A 23,567-nucleotide genomic window follows, 5' to 3' on the forward strand; every position below is an offset into this window, starting at 1 on the left:
CGTGCTTGTGATTTCAAAACTTCACCTTTTTTAAATTTAAAAGGCATTTCTCAATATTCAAAAAAGTTAAAAGAGGAAAAATAAAATAAAAAATTTATTAAAAAAATTAATAACAACACAAATAAATTTGTTGAATTTTTTTTCTAAACTAGAAGCTTTTGAAAAAGAGAAAAGATTAAAAAAGGAATCGAACGCTGTAAACGATGTTTCAGGCGTGAATGCTCATTTCTCTTCACTCTAGGGCTAATACAATACACCGAAGAAAGAAGTCTCCTTTTCTCCCACCGAAACCAGTCCTAAAGAGGGACCCCGCACCCCTACTTGAAATAATCATACCTCGTTACCATAGTCACCGACACCCCTCCAGACGAATGTCTTTCAGAGTACCCATCGTAGACAAACAGTAGGGAATTACTGACTGAGAGCATAGAGCGATAAATCAAAACTATAAACAATATATATATTATTAACTAAATTAATGTATGAACTTGAAACATAATAGAAAATGAATAATTTTTATTACTTAAAAATGCATTGACTATTAATTACATATGTACATAAATTATAATTAGAAAAAATATTACGAGACATAATATCAATAGAAACAAGAGCATGTTTAAATATTCACAACATAAACAGAAAATTATTTTGAAAACTAGTTTGGTATTAAAGCATTTTTCAATTGATATTTTCCAATATCATAGATAAAAGCAATAAATTTTTTGAGAAAAAAATTAGCTTTTCGACTATGCAATAAAAACAAGAAATGTTTAATATTATTAATTTTTCTGTGCAGATTATACAAAAATATTAGAAATACCAATTTTTTTCTGAGGCACTTTAACTGTAATAAAAACACTTTTTAAACTTTAACAATAATGTTTAGTTGATTATTAAGTAGTACTTAGCAGTGATAGTATTTATACGAAGTTATAAAAAAAACCAACTATTTTTTAAGTTATATACAATTTTTAATATTATTAAGTATATCAATTTATGTTTGTAGCAGTTCAATTATAAGACTAGTTCAACTATCTTCACTTTCATTAGAACTCCATTTTTTGCTTTTCTTTTTCCTAAAAATAAAAAATCTTATAAATATAAACTTGAATACATACATAAATAACTCATAATAGACAATGTTTTTATGTTTTGAAAAACTACAAAATTACTAATTGATTTATTTTACACATGGGGTGGTCAGTAAGGGCCAAAAGGTTAACATGTTTGTACACCTGTCTTTCTCAACAATGATCTATCAGATTTCAATATTATTTTTGTCTCTGCTATGCTTACATATGAATTTGTGATCCCAAATGTGTATACTTTTTTGTCTTAATTATAAAGATTAAGAGTAGACTTTATGAACACCCTAATAATTTAATTTTCATAAAACAGTTTTGATGAGGGAAAATAGTTATTTTCCATATGTTTTAGTGCAGATATTTTGCTTAATCTAAAATATCAGGTTCATAGTTAAAAAGGTATAACAAAGAACACCTCTTATCCAATTACCTACATAATTAGGACATCAATACTGTCGTGCAATTGAAAAATCAATGTAAGCGACAAAAAATTCAAAATTGAGATTTTATTTATTTGGCATCTTTACACCATAAGCTACACACATATTACAAAAGAAAATTTTTCAAAAATAAATTTTGTTTTATCAGTTTTTAGAAATTGTATTTTAGCATTCATAGCATTAGCAATAGGAGAAAAGTTGTCAAGCCATTTTTCTCAGAATTAATCATGAAGCACTTACGTTGCTTTTTCAATTGCAAGGTAGAATAGTCTCTACGTGTGTGGTTCTTTAAAATGACGTTATACACTTTATATTCGAGAGGTAACTTTTTCCAAAAATTTCAGTTAAATGCAAGGTTTTATTTGGTAAAAATGAAACTAAAATTTTAAGGTCGTGAAAGGCACTTAAGAGACAAATTTAATAAATTTGCTCCACAAAATCTAAATTTAAAGGAAAAAATAAAATCTATTTCTGTTGTTCTTTAAAATAATCATGTATTTTAAGCTTAAGAAATAAATATTTTCCAAAAATTGCCAGAAAAAATAGAGTTTTTTCTGATGAGAATATGTTTTAAGCATTAATATCAAAGGGCACTTTAGGAATTAAATCCACAAAGCTTGATGAGCTTGAAAATTGCATTATTCATGCCCAACACGATTGCGCCATGTAAATATTTAATTGAAAATACTATAAAATATTTTTAAGCATATAAATATTTTTAACTACATGTTAGAGAAGATTCAGTGTAATGATAAAATTAAAGCCAAATTGTGATGTAACTTGTCCACAGAGGAAAGCAATAATTTTATGGAAATAAATATTGATGGAATAAAATCTTTTAAACTTTGATTTATCAGTCACAACTTAACAATGCTTTGAATAAAAGGAATATGCACATAAAATAACATACATTTGCAAATAATACTTAAACCCTCTGAGTGTCAGTCCTGGTTTTTTCTGAACATTTAGCTGCAAACATTCCTGAATTGAGAAACTGGTTTCCTTCATGTTTTTCAATGGGAGAGTAGCATGTAGAGTGGAAATTTTTGCAAACTTTTACTCAGGGACTTAGAGAATTAATACTTCTGACAATAATATTTCTTTTTATAAAAATTTTCTGCACTTACTCCAACAATGCTTATTCATATTGGTTACATCCTTGTTAATAATAATGTTCTGCTCTATTTCATTAATGCTTATCTATCAAAGGCGAAAAATGCTCAATGAAAAAAAACTCCATTGATACTCATTTGTACTGATTACTTCTTTGTTAATAATACTTAGTATATCGGATTCATGCTTAAATTTAAAGTGTTATGGCACATATAACAGGGTGCGTAGCCAAATTATGCAGCAAAAAATTAGCACATCTTAAACAGCACTTTTCAAGCACTCAAAAAATATTTTTAAGCACTTTAAAATATATCATAATTAGGCTGGGTTGAAAAGTTTTTGACAATTGATGGTTTTATCTTGTTTTAACCGTCATGTCAAAAAAAAAAAAAAAAAAAAAAAAAAAAAAAACCTCTTGGCATTGTTTTTGTCAATTGTCAAAAATCATGAAATTTTGAATCATGTAAAGCGAATGGCGTTTTCATTCGCTACGGACTGACAATATGCCGAAATAGATTGGGGTTGAATTAATTGTGAAAACGTTGAATAGAACAATGTGAACTGTGTCTTTTTTCATAATTTGAAGTGAAAATTAACATAGTAAAGGAAAAATCTCAATTTGAAAAAGACCTATTAATATATCAAATGACCCATCAATATATTAGTATATAATTTTATCCAAATTTTTTTGTTTACATAGCACAATGATGAACGTTTTTATTAAACTTATAATTGAAAACCTCAATTTCCTTGTTCTTATGTTCAAATAGTACCTTTCGTAGCTAGTGAATGAGTAACAATGCTGTTTGTTTCTCTCCTGGGGGGAGGGGGGAGGCTAACATTCAACTCATTTTAAACTGTTATTAACACCCTAAAACATAGAATGTAAGTTATATAGGCTGTTATTAGGATGTAAGTTATTAGGATAGAGTGTTATTAGGATGTAAGTTTATAAAAAGAGAAAATAATGAAAAATCATTAAAATATCAATTAAAAACTAATGTATAAGTAAATGAAAAGGAATATAAAAACTCAACGGTAATAAATCCATGTAAGAAATGAAACTTACTTTTTTTTGTGTTTATGTTTCTTGGAACTATTAGAATTTTCAGATTTCGAAGAATTTCTTTTGGGAGTTCGGGATCTCGATCTAGAGTCTCTATGCTTAGACTTATGGTGTGATGATTCATTTTTATCTCTGTAATGGCTTCTAGAGGACACAGAATAATTTCTATCATCCTCATCACTGTCTGATTCTGATACCCTGCTAGAATGACTGCGATAATGGTCCCGATTGTAGTCATCCTGGTGATGCTTAAAGTCCCTTGAATAACTTCTTTGTGAAGAATAACGCTCACTGTTGTACCTGGAATTGTGACTTCTCCGTGAATGTGAGTGGCTTTCAAATTCTCTGGGAGATAAATCTCTATCTGCTTCCCAAAACTCATTAGAAGGGTTCTTAAATACATGCAAAAAGTTACAATTGATTCCTTTAGGGCAAGCTTTGCGAAAATATAAACCTAAAATAAACAAGAAAAAGTTTTGGAATATAAAAATTTTTTTTTCAAATATAAAAAAAACTTTCCTTTACAATAATATTTTTTATAGAAGCAATAATATTGTAAATATGCCGAATCAATCACATTTATGCACATATTAAATTTTTTTCTAACCTATCAGGATGTAAAAGCAAATGCTTGAGGTTGTGACAATTTTACGAGAAGGGACATATTTCAGCTATAAATTTCACTGCACAACATGAAAAATGTTATTAGGATTAATATATGCGTTTCTTGTGCATCTTTTGGCAGAAAATAATGAATCTGTATTTAACTTTTGTTTTCCATGCACTATTTTTCTTTCAACTTTATGTATTCTTAAATCACACAACAATTTACAGGCAAAGGCTCTTTTTGGACAGTGAGACCTGTTATTGTGACTGGGCAATTTTAAAAACAAAAGTGTTATCTGATGATCTACCTAATTTAAGGTTCAAGGCTTTAGATACATTAAGAAGTGATAGATTCGAGAATTCACTGGAAGCTTGGCAACTTTTCTAAAATAAATAATTTAAAAAAAAAAAAAAAAAAAAAAAAAAAAAAACTGTAGGTTATAAACCATTTTGGTTTTGTTATCAACCAAACACCTTTTGTTTACATAAAGTGATGAAGTTTCAGCTATACTTTAGAAAAATGTTTATATTTGTTGTATGGAGTTACATTTTTATAACTGAAGAGGTGGATAATTAAGCTTTCTACTTTCCTATTCCATATTGAGATGGAAAAGAGTTGAGACAGTCTCTTGACTTTTTTTTATCCTTGATCTATCATTTTCTTTACTAGAAGGCTTCTGACTTCCACTGAAGTTATGGGTAGGGTTGCAAGTTTGTAGCGGGAACAAAGAAACAGAAATTCGGGGAAGATATGCGAGAAATTTTTAAAAATTTCACTGGAACACAAATACCAAAGTGTAAAATATATGCACTGAAAGACATGGGCATGACATGAATAATAAAATAAAAGTTAACGCAATAGCTGAAGTCCAGTGCAATAGCCTGTGTTACCCCATCATTTCAGTATGTTCTCTTGTTTGCAGTGGGGGCTAACTAAACTTTTTCTTCCGTATGCATTCTTTTTGTACTTTAAAGAGGCATGATATTTTTAATTTATCCTCCAAGAGTTAAAAAGATCACCTCACTTGAATGGTTTCAGATTATCTCTTGAATATTATATTTTCTCGTCGTCTTGTTATTGATCTTTCCTCTTAAAGGCTTTATCAGTTATGCATAAGTTTATAAATTTCAGAAAAGTATAAATTAATGTCAAAATGGAAGTAAAAGTTAAAAAGAATAAGTAAAAAACAAACAAATTATATTCCGATAATCTGAAAAAAAAAACAACATTAATAATTCATAGAAATCATCAAGAATATTTGGGCTTTGACAAACTTGCAACCTTAGTAATGAACTATAGGACATTTTGGTTTGTAAGTTAAATCAGGTCATGCAAATTATTTGAAAACAGTCATGACTCATTTTTGTTTGGAGTTATATTAACCCCTTAACTGCCGAGTAAAATTAACGTGCACTCCCCAGTGCCACTGTTTTTCGCGCAAGTGCACTTTCTTACACTGTGTTTTGGTGGGGAAAAATGATGCACGCTTTGCAATTTAAAAACAGTTTACTTTTACAAGACAAGAGAAAGGAAAGATAGAAAATACAAAATTTAAATTAAATAATAAAAATACAATATAAAAGATGTTAAAACTTAGCTGTTGTATGATAAATCCTGAAACATGGTTGGACACATAAACCAACATCATATTCATCACACTGATAGCGGGATTTTTTTTTCTTGAACAAACAGCACATTTCCGCGATGCATTTTTCTTTGAAGACATTGATGGAAATAATAAAAAGCACCAAATACATACGGGAAACGAAAGCGAAAAAAGAATAAACCCGACCTTACTCAAATAAATACACCCAAGCAATTAATACAATATCACTTTTCCATAACATCCTTTTCCCATTCCTCCTCCTCCGAAATTAGTAATACGTTCGCAAAGCAAACACTTTCAAGGCCATTTTACTGCATTCTAAAGTAGGGGGTGTAGTTCTATTTATAGCAGCGCAATGCAAGGCATGGTACTTTGGGAAAGCGTATATATACGCCTGCGGCAGTTAACGCATCGTCTGGTTGAGACGTATATGTACGCCCGCGGCAGTTAAGGGGTTAAATTATCTTGGGTTTTTCACAGCCCATTATCTCTATTTTACATTTCTTTCGAAACAAATAAAAGTCACAAATTAGGAATTTCAGGAATTCTTATTAACAGAAAAGGAAATAAAATATAAAAAGCAATTACACACTAATAACTACAGATTTAAATTTGCTGCAATATTTTCAGTTGGCATTAAACAAACTTGAATATAAATATCATTTATTATCTTCAGCATATTTTTAAATTTAACATTTTGAATAGTGAAAGGCCTCAAACGTATTTTCAATAGTTGTAACATGTTTTTGAACAGTATGTGATCTTAAGTTTAAAATAAAGAAAAAACTTTCAGCATAAAAATATTCATAAACAAATTGAAAGATATTTTTCTGAAAGGAAGTTAACTGATTACTTAAATGAAAGTTCATTCCTTTTTAAAATGTTACACTCTTATTGAGTCTCAGTTTAAAATTAGAAATATTACTTATTTAAATTAGCAAGTGAATATGAAAAAAATATAGAGAATTTTGTAGAAGATCTCATAACATTAATATAAAAAACTTGGGATTTTTTAAAACTTTTTTAATTGTGACTGCATATACCTTTCAATTTCATGTATGATTGTGTAGAATTGACAAGATTAACTTTCTGTCTTACCCTGTATGAAGCACCGGCTTTCAGTTAGCATTTGCAGCATTACACAAAGAGTGACTGTTACAATAGTAAGAATTACACTTAGTGTAATGTTACAAAAATGAATAAGAATTCTTTTTAACTAGACACATTTGAACTACACACAGTGATTATAACTAAATGCAAAGAATATTGTAGTTTATTAAATTATAAGATAGATGTTGTATTGAATCATTTTGGTTTCCTTAAGAAAATAAAAATATTTAATTAAATTTGTTCTTTTGAGACATTGAATGTCTATATATATTACATAACAATCAAATTAAAATACTTTGGATCATACAACCAAAAAAATGAATTAAATAATAAAGGAATATCAAATTAATGATATTTACCACAAATAGCAGATCGCCACTTGATGACATGAGTAAATTCACATGTTAGCTGCTTCCCAGCATAATATCTGCCATTAAAATTTTTGAAACATTCAACAGCTTCTTTTTCACTACAAAAACAATTTAAAATTTTAAGATCAAACAAAATTTTTAAAACTATAACATTAAAAACAATAAAAATTAAATTATTGAATTAAAATTAATAAAAATTAAAACTTTCGACTACACAAAACTTTGAAAACTACTACTTTGAAAACATATAAAAAATTTTCTTTTTGTATTCAGGGGCTAATCTACGACTTTTGACACAATGCCTATAAAAAATTTGAGATTTGGAAATTAATTTAAGAATTATTAACTGCTTAATTTGAAGGGAAAAATATCATGTTTGGTCGATCTAGCTAAAATACAAGTAGGGAGTTAAAAGTGCCATTTTTATTTGCGAACTTAAGGCCAATTTTTTTTCACAATTCCAACTTGCTCGAAAGTTATTGCAAATTTAAGTGCTTTTTCGTGATTTTTTGCTTAAAATATAAATTATTTATTTACTATTGTATTATTTTTCTTCCAAGAAATCTTAATTCCGTAAGCTCACACTCAAGTAGACGTCAATCAAAAATTAGTGAAAAAAAATATTAAATGTCATCAGACATAAATCTTAATAGTTATATTGAAAATTTAAAAAATAAATAAAAAACTCAATAAAGAGCAAAATAAAAAACGTTCTCAAATTTAAATTGTTAAAAGTCTTGTTAATGAGTGGAATTACTTCTCATTTATTTCTTTTTTTCAAGTTCAAAAACCTATATTTTTAAGGTAATTTTTTTCCCGATTCATAATTTTTTAATCTGGGTAATCATGCATTACATTAAGATTAACATATTAACAAAATGTTAGTACATCAAACTACAATAATTGTATAATTTGAAAGTAAAATGTTTTGAGGGAGATATTGCTGATTAAGGGAAAAAAAATGAATGAGAAGCAATTACAAGGGCTGGTGAAAAGAGCCTGCCAGTTATATAAATAATTACTAATTAAAAGTTGCCTAATTAGTCTACAGTCTAAAAAATTATACAGAATTAAGGGATAAAATTGCAGAAAAAACAAGTGAAATAAAAAAATAAAGATTGAAGAATAGGTCTGGAAAACAATTAAGAAGGCATATTTGCAGCAAATTTATTAATTAACAATGCTTGTGCTGTGTTATGCATAACCAAGAGACAAACAGTTTAACAAATGTTCAATAGTCTCTGATTAATAGAATGGATTAGTAGCTTAAAGTTTGATTAAATTACAACATAAAAATAAAACTATCAACATAGCAAAACTGGACAGAGAGGTCTCATTTTAAATGATAAAATATATAATTTTACAAAAATTAATTAGTGAAATATATTCTAATAAATTTTTCATAACAAAGACAAATTAATTGCTTTTTAATACCCTCATCAGTAGATAAAAAAAAGGATTTAAAAAAAAAATAGAAAACACGGAAAGATATAAATGTGAAAAATATTTAATCCAAGAATTACATTTAGAATATAATAATTTAAAAAGCAATATACAATGAAATAGAAACACATATTTATATATAAAAATTACTTAGAATACTGGATATAAACATTCCCACGTAGATGAGGTTCATGATTACAGCAGACTTTGAATTGAACAACTTTGCCATATTTTTTAAATTCTGGCAAAACATCAACATAGAAATTTTTGAAGTCTTCATAAGTTTCTTTATCATCATATTCCAATGCCATATCAGTATCATGATCTTCTCTTCCTGTGTGATCTATACTATAATGTGTGAACATTCCTTTGATTAGAATAGTTGTGCTGACACTTGGGTGTATATGACCCCGAGAGCATCTGTAATAAAATAAATTATTAAACACATAATATCAAATATAAACTTCTAAGCGAACCAAAAAAATATAATTTATATACTTACATTATTTTTTAAAAAAAAAAGTTATGTGATTGCTTCATGGTATTGNAAAAATACCGCCGAAAAATAAATCTGAATTTTATCTTCCAAACACTCGGGAAAACAAAATCTAACAACTCTATCCCATGAAATGATCGTTAATATTGTCAATAATGAAAATGAACCTAGCGAAGATGATGAAGACAGTGACGATAAAAATCAACATATAAAAATCTCTCACATAGATGAACTTCAAGCTGTCGAAAATGCTACTGAATACATAGAACAGCAAAAAGAGGTGACACCAGTCTTCCTGTTATCCCTAAAAAATGGCGAAACATTTCTGCAGAAAAGCACCAAAGTTATGTAAAACAAAAAACGAATAAGGACTTTTTTTTAATTAAAAACTCTTTAATTCTCACAAAGTATACTTTTTAAGTTTTTTCAAGAAAGTTTTTTAATAGTACAGTACAGAACCCGTTATCCGGAAATCAGAAAACCGGAAAACCAAAAAACCGGAACGAAATTTGATAAATTTTCCAGCCATTTTTCTTAAAAAAATGTTTTTTTCCTCATAGGATTTTAGGATTTTTCTTTCTTTTTTGAAAGATGTTTACCTTACCATCATTTTGGAAATAATCATTAGTGTATTACTTCATCGTTTTTTCTTCTTTTTAAGATTATTTCCAAATATTTTTTTTTAAGTTGGATTTAACAATAAAAGAAACAGCTTTTTGTAGCTATTCAAAAAACCGGAAAAATCAGTTATCCGGAATAGAGATGGTCCCGATCGTTCCGGATAATCGGTTGCCTACTGTAATAGGAATTGTATGTGGTATACTCGTATAAAATTTATATTTCTTAAATATATTACATTTATACCAACTTTTTCTTTTTTTTTTTATACTCTTCGTTTTAACCGAGTTTTTCAGTTATCCGAGTTAGTCGTGGTCCACATTAACTCGGATAATCGGGACTCTACTGCACTTACATTATTTTTAGAAAAAAAAAGTTATGTGATTGCTTCCATAATAGGATGCTTAGTATAATGATAATTCAAATTAGTACTTTAAAGACAACAAAGATTATTTTAACAAAAGCTAAATTGTGAAATTATTAAAAGAGAATTATAATGTAAAAACAGAAAAAAATAACACTATAGAATTGTTTTTTCCTTTTCTTTTTTAAATACATAAAAAAAAACCCCCCATCTAAACTGCTTTCATAATAAGTAGGGTAAAAAGAAAAATAAAGAACGTGTAGAGTATAAAAATGCAAATCTAACTTTATCATAATTTTTATTTTTTAAAAAAATTATGTAAGCAATACTCCACAAATTAGAACACTTTGACATAGATTTATCACGACCACAACAACATTGGGAGGCAGGAATATTATTAAGGGGGGTATATAAGTCCATGACTAAATTTTTTAAAATAAAATTTTGATTCAAATTAGAATTTTTTTTTGGTTTAATCAGTTTTTTTTAACGTTTTTTTTTAATATTTACCAATTAAAGCTCTGCTAAAAAGAATTAATAACACTAATCACTAATTAAAAACAATCATGCATATTTTTATTTGAGCTCAATATTCTCATAACTAAGAGTAAAGAGAGATAACCAAATTGATATTCATTGAAAAGAAAATTAATTTAGATTAGAAGACATTAATAACATAGATTACTGAGATTTTTTGATCTGAACTGAGATTTTTTTTAATATAGTTCTGCAAGAATTTAAAATATGAATTATTAAATTCTTAGGTAAAAAAAATAAGAAAAAAGAATTTTTTCTTTTACCTTTCACCGAATCTGCATGCACCAGTTTTTGCAAAAAACTGACATTGTGGTTGCTCTTGTCCTCCATCACGATGTCCTGAATTGTCATTAGTATAATGCTTTGGAGCAATTGGATTGTGAAAAGGACCCTTGTCCTAAAAATTTAATTACTAATAATTAACTGCAAAATTATTTAATGATAATCAGACTTTCAAAATAAACATTAAAAGATGGTTGTGAAGAAATATGAAGCTGTAAGAAAGTTTTGGGGGAATTGGATTGAATGCACAGTTTAAAGGCAGAAGATTTAGTTATGGCTTTACAGCAAGAAAATCAAGGTTCAAACATTACAGTACTTTATATTAAAGGAAAAAGAAAACCTTAAATTTTGACAGAAGCTGCTAACAAGGAAAAAAAATAGACACAAAGACACTATGAAATACCAATTAAATACAAACTATACCCAATTACAAAATTCACTGCAATATTTTTTTTGTGTATTGAGAAAGATAAAACTGAATATAAAAACATTTTAATATTTCAATTACATTCTTAAATTTACAACTTTGAAAAGTAAAACATATTAAGTTCATATTAAATACACAGTAATAACATAAACTTTTTAAAAAAAATCCCTTTTTCGACATATCTACATCTACACTCATTCATTGCAGATAGGTCGTGTATAAATTCATTATGAACAAAATGAAATATTTTAAAGCTAATGAAAAAAAAATTGAGAATTTACAAAAGATCGAATCAATGGAATATTTTTTTTATACAAGATTTGTAATATAAGTCTCACTTCATTACTTAGTAACATTATTTGTATGAATTCCCAAGCTAGCAAACACTGTGCAAGACAATAATCTAAAAACTTTCAAAATTTCAAGGAATTATGTAAAGAACTAAAAAATTAGAAGAGGTCATGATTATTTCAGATGATAAAATCAAATCAATAATCAACTGGATTTTCCAGTAGAGTTGACATGAGGGGCGATTCAGTTGACTAGAAAGTAGCGAATTGCTAGTAAAAAAAAACAAAATGTTAGCAACAGAAAACACAAAAACAAAAATTTCTAGTAACTTTCTAAGGCCAGGATTTTCCTTCTTTTTCATGTGATTTTTCAAATTCCAATAATTTTATTACAATGTTATTACGGCATGCCAATTTCGAAGTAGAGTTGTGTTTTCCTAACATTCTCGTATGACAATTATTCCATCATTAATACTCATCTTTTTTCGTATTATTTTTTATAGCTATTTATCCTATTTTTTGGCAATCTTTAGATGATTTTTCAAACTCAGTATTTTTAACATGATAATATTGTGGCACCTGAAGCTCAAATTTGAGTGATCATTAATTAATACGCATGATTCATGGATATTCCGTTGTTAATCTATGTGGTTTCTCAGAAATTACTTTAGCTATTTTTCATTTTTTTGGCATTTTAATAGGGTCATTTAAGTTTCAATATTTTTAATACAATGTTACTAAGACACATGAATATTAAAAAATTATAATTAATAAGTTTTTGAAGTTTTTTTTCCGATCTTCTACTGTTTCAACACGGTTTGGTAAAGTTTGATTTGATTTCTTAATATGATATTTCGAATTTGAGTAATAATCTTCTGACGTACTTTATTTGGGACAATTCCATCCATTATCTACGTCCTTTTCCGCCAATTGTCTCAACAGTTATTTTTCGTTTTTGAGATTTTTTTAACATAGTTTTTCAAATAAAGATATTTTTAAGATGTTATTACGACAAATCAATTTCAAAATCGACTAATCACTTTAGACATACTCAATGCACGAATATGGCAATGTAAATTAATGTCGTTTTCTAATAATATTCTCAGCAGTTATCACCGTAAGTTGTCTTACTTACAGCCTGGGAAGTAAAACTACTTTATGAGAAGCGATAAAGGTTAGCAGAGAACCTCAGCAGAATCACGATAAAATCTTAAACTAAAATTTTTTGTTGTTTCTAAAATGGGAGAAAATTGTAAAAGATTCCTAAGAGAAAAAAAGCCAATAAAGTTTACATTCTTCTCCAAACTTCTTTCGAGTAATTAAAATAGCTCCTTAAAGATAGGACAACAGTTGCATATACAACAGAATTTAGATACCCTGCATAAAGGTAAAAAGAGTCAAATATTGATCAAAATCCCGTCCTAGTCTTTAAGGGAGAAGAGAGACTAAAATTGAAATATTTTAAAGTTTTACACTAAATCTAATTTAAACATCATTAAGAAGAATAAATTTCGCAACTCTGTTTCCACAAGAGAATCAATAACTTCTTCACATATTTTCAACACATAATGGTAATCCTCACTAAAAACCAGTATCACTATGTGAATTTTATATTTTACAGCAAAGAAACAAAAAATAATATGGTATACAAAACATTCAATATTTGTGCAATAGTGTGGGAAACATACCTCTGGTAGGCTAGCTAAGGCTTCCTGAAGAGCTTCCTAGGTGATGAAGTGGTTTTGTTATTTAATACAACTGAAAAACTCTGAATAAAAAGTTAAGAAGTAGTAAAACAATAAATGAAATCAAATATTAAAATGATACTGAGAATGTAACATGAAATTTTGGTACCAAATAAAACTTCAACTGATTTTGAGATCCTGAATTAATGCAAACATTGACAAACAGGAAAAGTATATAGTTATAGTATTTACTAAAATTTTACAGACAATTATCCAAATAATGGAAAGAAAGAGAAATATATGATTAAGCAAGAGAAATAAACTCCTGACCTCTGTAGAATTTGAGCTTGTAGTTAGAAAATGAAGTGAGGTTTTTATGAGCTATTTGGAAGGATAAAAAAATATATAACTTTCTATGCCTAGAGCTGTCAGTGGGTTAAAAGTTGTACAGTTTTTGGGACTGAAAAACACGCTATGCTTTGCTGTTTGCAGAACACATTAAATTAATCCATTAAGTCTTTAAATTAAGTTTTTCAATAATAATAATAATGACCCTTTAGAAAACCTCTTAGTGATTCATATTCTTTAAAATGCCACTTTGCATGTGTTTTCCCTAACAATGATAAATTGATTTAGCATTTGGTTAAATAATCTATTGCTGAGAGGAAATTTCAATCAAATTCTTTGTTTTCTTTCATTGATTTCAGATTTCCCTTCTATGGTTGCCATGCAATGTATTTCTCGGAGGAAACCTTTTTCCATAACTGCAAAGTATGTTTTTTATAAGCACTTCAATTAATTATGTTTACAAAAACAGGTATAGTAGTATAAAGCCCCAACTACATTTCTTATAAAAAGACTATTCTTTTTATCTCTTAAAATCTGAAAACCATTCCCTTATAAAGTGAGATTGACAATATAATACCTGAAAAATAAAATGATATCCAAGAAATTTAAAATTGTAGTCAATGTGTTAAAGCTTTCAATGTTATAAAAACAGGCACGAGAGCGGACGAGAACAAAAAGTCTGAAAATACCTATCGACTCAAATCATAAAAAAATAATTAAAAAAGTGTGTGGAACAATTCTACATGAAAGATATCATTTTAATTATTTATGCTATATGTGCTATGGGTACATATTTACGCTATATGTTTTTTTTTAACTGTATGTGTACAGTAAGCAAAATAAAAAAGGACCACCCTGGATAACTTTTGATTAACATGAATAACTTTAATGATTGGAACATCACGTTCTAGGACTCCATCTTAATGGTTTGAAGAGAAAAACAATTAAAAATAGTAAATATTTACTAAAATTTATTTTTTGCATGGAATTATCTTTGAATAAGCAAATTTTTTAATTGTGTGCAAATATTTTTTAATTTGCTTAAAAAGTTCTCAAGATACGGTGAAACACACAAAAATAAAATTAACATTAGGAGTCCAAACTTTGAATCGCTCACCTGACCAAACTATGGGGGACCATATTTCCCAGATTGCGGCTACCCCCTATAATTTGGGGGTCAAAAATCTGAATCCATTGAAAAAAAGGTATGTTTATTTAGAGAAAGTACATTTCTTGTCCAATTCCAAAATTTAAAATATCGTCTGCCCTTACTAATTAGCATACTTGAGGTCAGCCCCTTGAGCCATTAAAATGGAGTCCTTGAATGTGAAAATCTGATCATTAGATCAAAAGTTATTCAGGGTAGGCCGTTTTTTTTATTTCGTGCAGTGCACATTAACAGTCTAACAAATTGTTAAGTTTTATATTTTAATCATGATTAAATACAATAAAAAAATTATGAAGTATAACAATAAAATAATGTAGAAATATTAAGAAAAATAAACATTTAACAAGGCATTTTCCTTCATTATTTTTTCTTTTCTAAAATGTAGAAAATGGGAGGAATATCAGGCCTGAATAAATAATCTGATGCTTGTATAAATCTGACTAGTATGTAAGGGAAATATAACACTTAAAAGATACATGTTGAAGATTATCCAATCGCTTTGAAGATCCAGATCAAGGATTTGATAGTTGTGTGAAAGTTAAGGATCATATTGAAAATATGTATCAAATAAAATATCAAAGTACAATATTTTTTACACAATAAATTAATATAATACAGAAAATGCAATTTTTTTCTCTCTCTAAAATCAGGTATTTGAAAGAATAAATATCCATTTTAATTTATAAATATTTCTGAGAAATTTTTTTAAACAAATTCTGAATTTAATTTACTGATAATAATAACTAAAGTTAGTATTATAGTAGGGTTCACCAACAAAATTTAGCAATTTTAAAAGTAAATAAATTAATAAAGAAACTTTAAAATTTAAATTAAATGTTCTTCTAATAGCACAAAGACAAAATGACAGTTAATTACCAAAAATTAAAAGGTAAATAATAAGAGAAGATTAGCTTTTTAGCAAAACATTGGTATTCATTGGCTTTTTTTTTAAAAAAAATTATCAGCAGCCCATAAGAAGCAGAAAAGAGAAGAAATTGCTTGTTTGTAACATCTAACATGTCCAATTTTTTAATTTAAATTTTGACAAGCATACTAAAAACATATGCTAGAGGCAGTTATTAACTAACACCCCGGTATCTATAAGGGCAAGCAAGGCTAATATAAAATATTTATTAAATGGCTATACAAGATGGCCCCTAATGTCCTGCACTTATAACAAAACTTGATTAATTATATAAAAAACTATTGTCTCAATTAAAAAACTTTACAAGAACAATATAGCTAGAAGAGTTTTGATTTATACTAAAAATTGAAAATATTTATAAATCCCATGAAATGATTTAGAACAAAATGAAAAAAAAAAAATTCTGAAACATAAAGAAACAGTGAAATATATTTAGAAAATGTAAAAATTAAACTAGTTGGATATCTGTAATTGAAGACCACCTCTTTCTGATTCTTCATTTTTTTATTTTCTAATTCCAATTTATTTTCAAGATTCTGCTGTTTTTCAAATTCCTCCAATATTCTTTTCTAAATTAAAAAAAAGTTCTAATTATTACTATTACAGCATAAATACATATACACGAAAAAAAAATCATCACATAATATTAACTTTTCACATTTCACATGTAGAAAAATAAATTAATAAAATATTAAGAAATTAAGAATGAATAATATATTAAGAACTATTTAGATAAGAAATATCATAAAAAAAGGAAATTTTTATTATTATAAATGGTGGATTGACCATATAAGAAACTACTGCAAGTTCTGAGTCTTCAGTATTTACAGGGTCAGTACTCTTTGCACTTATGAAATATGTAAGTCTCACTAATTATTCTAATTTACTCTTATATCAAATGTATCTTATTACAATATAACCCATGCAAATATATTTATTTTAATAACCTTCCCACTTTTGCTAAGAAATTTTTTAAGTTTACTTAAGTTACAAAGAAAAAAAAACCTAATAAATTAATTAGTAAAAAATCTAGATCCTAAATCTTAATTCATAAATTCTTCAATTTTAAGGTAAATCTCATTCTTATTTGCATTTTAAACATTTTCTTCACTCTTATTGTCGACTTCATCATACATTTTTTATTTATTGCTTTTGAATTTTATTTAAAAATATCTGCTATAGGAGGATGTTAAACATGACCAACAAAACGTTTGTATTATTGGCATGGATAATATAATTATGTAAGTATTGCAATCATATATAAGAGCAACTATGTGTCAAACAATACATCTAATTAATCATTATTTATTAACTTTAATAGATTGTCATATGATAATTTTTAATCTTTACTTTGATGCATTTCTTAAATCTAATTCAATATATTGTATCCTATTTCATATGCTATGTTGTATGTAAAATTTTCCTCAAATGAAGCTTCTGGATACTACCCTCAACTGGTAGGAAAGTACAAGGCAGTGTGCTGGTATTGTTCTGGTAATGTTTAATCCCAGAAACAGATGTACTAATCCAAATTCAAAATCATACTACTCTAATGAAAAAACAAAAAGAGAAAACAAACAAAATAAAAAAGGAATAACAACTAGAATAGTTAAGATATTCTAAGATACACAATAGAATCTCCTTTGGGTTATGTAACTGATTTTAGCCCAAAAATGAGAAAATATTAAAAACTATTTACATTTTTGTATAGCACTTATCCATTTAACGGTAAGTTTAATATCAGTTGCAACAGTACCTGTACTAGGTATTTATTTCCACAATACCAGCAGAACCTATTACCACAAGTAATAAAGTATCACTGGCATCGATAATAGTTTACCCCTTTTTCTGTAACAGACACTACAGTACTTTTCATCTTAATGTATTACATAAAATTAACAAAACCAGTGCTCAACACTTTAATTTTTATATTTAATGCTTGACGGCAAAAACAGACAATTTAGTGATTAAGAGTAACTTCACCATTGAGCTTATAATTTTACATGGATGCTAAAACAAGAACAAAAGGTTATAGTATGTAAAAGCAATAAATACTAATTGTTTCTAAATACAGAGAAATGTAAGAAAGAAGTGTATTTAGAACATCCCAAAGCTTTAAAAAAAGTAAAAATAATATCAAACACTTTAAATTTTAATGCTACAGAGTCTAATAAATATGCTTTTTTTTAAAAATGAAAGTATTCATTTTATGAATACTGCAATGCCATAATAGGCATTACATATTTTCTAGCTTTTAAAATTTCTTTAATTCATTTTTTTTAAATCATTCTCAATCAAATTTTCATTAAATTAAACAAATTATTTAATTTTTAATACATTTTATAAAAAGCTAATATAAATATTTTATTCTTTTGTTAACAATCAATGTAACAGCTAACTATTTATTTCAATACAAATGTAAAACTCAATAATTCACTGTCGCGACTATATCGAACATAAAAATCTATTTTTAACTCATTATTTCTCTTACCACAAAATTGTTTCGGTCACAGGGTTATACTAATTCTCACAGTCTTTTTGGTTATTAGCCATAGCCAAATTATTTTTCAAATTTAATATTGATTACGAGGGGTTGGCTTTGTTCTTGGCTATTTTATCTTTCAATAAATCGCCAACCATGGATCTCTTCCCATGCTCCTGTCTGTTGGGAACAATTCACTTGAGTTTTAATTTTGAATTCTTGGCCTTAAGACTGGGGGCTTCGGCCCTCAGCTAAAACGTTCAATTTTAAAGCTTACTTTTTGATGGCATTGTGAGCTCAAGTCAAAATTCCAGAAAATTTATTGAGTTTAATTGACAATATTAATTGAACAATTGACAGTATTTAGACAGTTTAAATTAAAACATTAAAAAAAAAATTAAACAAGTTTTTTTTTCCTTATTCTCAATATTTCTTAGTTTAGTTAAAATATATTTACAATTTTACATATACCTATACCATTTACACATACGTATGATGACCTGGAGAAGTAATTAAAATTTACAAATATGTCTTTCCTGAGTTTATGATTATAATAACTATTTATTGATAAAAAATGATCTGAAATGAAAAAATGAGCTTATAAAGTATCCGGCTCTCGTTAACAAACAAATAAAATAAACTGTATTTTTAAGTTCCACCTTTGAAAATTTGATTTCCGGAAACTTCTGTGATCAATGATTTTTTTAAACGTCTGGACCTTCGATCTCTGGAAACTTCCGGAATTTTTCTGGAGCACAATCAGCCCTGATGGCAGGAATGAATCTCCACATATTTTTTTTTATTTTATGAATTTAAAAATATGGCCAGATTCTTTATAATAAGATAACAAAGATAATAAATCAATTTTGCTTAAATAATTTAATTTATTTTCCCGGGATAAATATTCCTCCTTTATAACCAAAGAAAATGTATCTCATAAAATATGCTTAATACTACAATGATGCTACTTCCACTATACACTAAAGATATGCTGGACCACCCCCTCTCATAAATACATTTATAAAAATAAAATAAAAAATGTATGCATTAATAAATTATAAACTCAAAGAACAATGATAATTAAATATAAATTTAGTATGTGAAATTTTTTATGTAACATAACGACACAATTATATGTTTGGAAAAATGCAACATTGCTTAGCTTTGTTAGTAGATAAATTATGTAAAAGTTTACCCTCTCTTCTTCGCGTCGAATTTTTTCTAATTCCAGCTGCTGTTGTTTCTTTCTAAATTGGTTCTGAGCTATCTCTTCTCTCCAGAGCCATTCTTTATGTTTACGAAGTCTAAAAAGAGTCAACATAAATGATGTATAAAAACAAGGAAAAAAGCATATTAATGTTAAAATATTTACAGACAGCAACTGAATTCTTGAATTAATAATAATAAAGGAGCAAATAAGTGAACAGGGTTGGAAAATATTTGAATTATATTTAGCTTAGAATTATAATTAAAAAAAAAAAAATATGTGGGGAAATTGTTTACTACAGACAGAGAAGAACAAATGTTATTTTTCCACTACATGAAGTAATAAAAATACATTGATTATATTCTTTACTATAGCATCTAGTCCTTAACTTTTCATAAAATTGAGGGATAATAAATAACAATAAAGAACTTTGAAATTAAGATGAACAATAGAAAAAAGGGTCAAAATTACATATTAACTGCAGTTATAGATTAATAATGCTACATAATGAATTTAACGTTTGAAAGACATTAAAATTTTAACAATGGTAAAACAATTTTTGTAGACTAACATTGAAAATTTTCACATGAAACAACCATTTGTTATTTTAATTAAATACCAAGCAGACTGAAAAATGGAAAACACCATGTAAATTTTTCTTGACAAGCAACGGAATATTAGCAAAAATGTTATTTGCAACTTTTTCTGCTGCAGGGGCAAGTTCAACAAAATATCCCATCCATCAAGAAATAAAAACACAAGTGACATGTAGATGTTAAGTATTTTTCGATAAGGAAAGTTAAGAAATTCACGCAAAGCCTTGGTTCCTTTTCTTAGTCTTCAAAATGTTGGTAGAAAAGAAAGTGCGAGACGGAATAACAAATTTCAATAAGTTTAAAACATCTAACAACCATGAAGAGGTATTAGAATTTTTTACTATGCTTGGCAGATGTAAAGATATTCTCTGAAAACAGATTTTATTTACTCAAGTCAAGGTCATTGAATATATTTATGACATTTATTGAGTAAATAATAAAATGAACGTTACTTTTTAGTAATTTTAGTTTTGTAAAATAGTTTCTGAATGACAGGAAATATGTAATGCATATCTTTGCATGACAAGTTTAGTAACATGCAAGTTTATAGATTTTGGTAGAAGAATTTAAGTAGTTCAAATTACCGCTCTCTTTCTTCAAATTCTTCATATAATTGAGAATTTCTCCGCCGATCCTCCTCTTGTTCAATAAAACTTGGTGAATTTTCTCTCTTTTTAAGTTCTAAAATAAAGAAAATAAACATTTATGTAAACACAATTTATAACAGCACATATAATTATCAAAAACTGAAGTATTAAAAAAAAAACAAATTTACCTAATAATTCTTGATAGTCCCTTTCTTGAGCAGTTTGCTGACGAATTCTCTTTCTGCGAAACTTTTTCAGTAGTGCTCGAAATTGCTTATGGCTAAAAGTAATATTACTGGAATTAAAATTTATAATACAATATTGTTCATCAAAAATGCATTTAATTCAAGATTGCTAAGCAAGCAATATTTTTATATGCATCAAAGATGGTAGATATTTAAAAATTTTTGAAACTAAACAAATTTCTGGTACATTCTACGAATATTCAAAGTGTGTACTCTTGGTCAACCAGTATTCATTTGAATGGAAAGCCAGTTTTGACCATGTGTTTAATAATATGAAGTTTAAGATCTGAAATATAGTGTTAAAAGAGGAAAAATTGTGGACAAAATAATTTTTAAATAGTTCAATAAATATAACAAAGATATCAGTTTCAACCACAAATATAGTAAACCTCAAAAATTCGGATTGTTGGAAAGTATAGGAGGATAAATTTCCAAAATTATATATTTTACTTTTAAGCCACAATTCAAACTATAGACCTACAATTATACAAGTATTGAAACAATAAGAACAAATATTGTTGTTTCGTAAATTGAAGAGCAGTGTTTTCACTACAGCGCGAGAATCTCAATTATTTTTTTCTTTTCTCGCAATAAAAAATTATAAACGTGAGAAGTTCGCGCACTCTATTAATCAATTTCAAAATGCGCAAATTTTGGAAAAAATTTAGTCTTTTGCCATTTTGAATAAAATCTGTTTCACTTTTCTTCCTTGATCTTTCATTATTTTGAACATCGGTCCGTGTTATCTAGCTTCCCTATTTACCAGCATTGTTCAGAACCAGTGCGAACATCAGAACACCACCCCCCTTCCGAACCAGGGAACAACTTTCAGAACACATTTCTCTACAACCACGTGTTCACAGTAGGTAAGGTTTCTTCATGTAAGACGTTTAAATTTTTTGTGCATGAATCTAAGATGGACAAATACCTTGTTAAGGCAACATCTTCTACTCCGTGGCGGACAAATGAAAATGAAACAAATGTCGGTAGAAACGGTCAAAACGAAACAAATACGGATATTTTTCAGCCAAATAAATATAATAGCTGATGAAAAAGTAGATATAGAAAATTTTCCATATGATGATGCAGCAAAAATATTCAATTAGAAGATGTTAAAAAAGTGTTGTAATTGAAGAAATAATTTTTTTCCAAGTCTATTCGTGTTTTTTTAACTTTTTGAAATCTCACTCTGTTTTTGAGAAATTCTCTCCCATTTTTTTTCTGTGATGAAAACACTGGAAGAGGCTCTATTACAAATCACGATTACGGAAATCTCCTCGATTTTTTTAATGGCTTTTGAAGACCGGATATTTTATTATGATATAATGACAGGCAAATTTTAATGCATGATATTGAGTGTTATTTCGGTTTTTTCTTTCGATTTCAATTTATTTCTCATTCTTTTTAATATCTAACAAGCACTGCAAAGAAAGATAAGTATATTTTTATTGAAATTAACCATACTTCTACAAGTAACAACAAAAAACTTAAAATAAGAGTAGTTTCACAAGAATAAAATATTCCAAGTTAAAAATTCTTGAAATAATGTTCTAATAATGTAATAATTCTTTAAGCCATGTGAAGTGAATTCTAATAGACAAAATTATCACAAGAATAAATATATTTTAATTGCAAATAGTCAACGATTTCTAGACCAGTTTTTATCTAATAATTAAATCATAAATGTTGTGATTAAACTAAACTAATGAAAGTTACCTCAATTTACAAGCTTGCTTAGCAAAATTAGAAACATTCATTTTAGAACAAACAATAAAATTTTTGCAGTCAAATATTTTAGTAGGGAGCCATTTGTTCTGGTTGGAGATTGTTCATACTTTAAGGTTATTTTACAAACAAAGCTATTTTGCATGTAGCTTACATGTATAAACAAAATATGAGCTACCTACTGCTAAGAAAGCTTAAAGCTGAAAGAGGGGAATTTTTATAAAAAGTATGAAAGCGTCCTCTTAAGTCGATTTAGTGAAGCTGTATAAAAAGTCAAATATAATTCACTTTGCAAAATACTGTAAATATTTGTAATCTTAGAAAAAAAAACAAAAAAACTAAAAATGCTATAAGTCAGTTGATTTTTATGAAATTTGTTTTTGAATGTTGAAGTGATAGAAAAAGTTTTGAGCAATATTGACATTTTAAGAAAATGAAAAGAAATGAGTTATCTTTAATTTATTATTAATGTATTAAAATTCAATCAAATCAATTACATTAAAATAACAGTGTGCTAAATCTATTGATGTATCGTAAAAATGAAAATTTTTTTTTCTTCTGAATAATATGTTTCATTTGAGTAATAAAGACAATGATAATAATATTGGAAACTACGAATCCAGTTATACGAATCACTTTAATTAAATTAGTGTACACTATTTGCGATTCGAAATTTTTTTTTACATATAAGTGTCAGACCATTATATAAGCAATTTTAATAAAAAAAAAAGAATTTTTGTATGT

The 23,567-nt window shown here is 27.3% G+C and overlaps 1 protein-coding gene across 1 annotated transcript; it reads right to left on the reverse strand.

Annotated features, from left to right (window-relative positions):
• Positions 1-499: 499 nt before the first annotated feature.
• On the reverse strand, positions 500-22,937 carry LOC107448857 (U2 small nuclear ribonucleoprotein auxiliary factor 35 kDa subunit-related protein 2-like). The gene is made up of 11 exons (XM_043050410.2): positions 22,815-22,937; positions 21,042-21,133; positions 20,851-20,947; positions 19,659-19,767; positions 16,464-16,550; positions 13,544-13,579; positions 11,120-11,253; positions 8,992-9,261; positions 7,387-7,496; positions 3,708-4,158; positions 500-1,076 (listed from the first exon to the last, which is right to left on the reverse strand). The coding sequence occupies exons 1-11, from the start codon at positions 22,853-22,855 to the stop codon at positions 1,028-1,030; spliced, it is 1,476 nt and encodes a 491-aa protein (XP_042906344.1). The 5' UTR covers positions 22,856-22,937; the 3' UTR covers positions 500-1,027.
• Between the last annotated feature and the right edge of the window lie 630 nt (positions 22,938-23,567).

The sequence above is a fragment of the Parasteatoda tepidariorum genome, chromosome 5 (genome assembly GCF_043381705.1).
Source record: "Parasteatoda tepidariorum isolate YZ-2023 chromosome 5, CAS_Ptep_4.0, whole genome shotgun sequence".
Taxonomy (NCBI): Eukaryota; Metazoa; Arthropoda; class Arachnida; order Araneae; family Theridiidae; genus Parasteatoda; species Parasteatoda tepidariorum.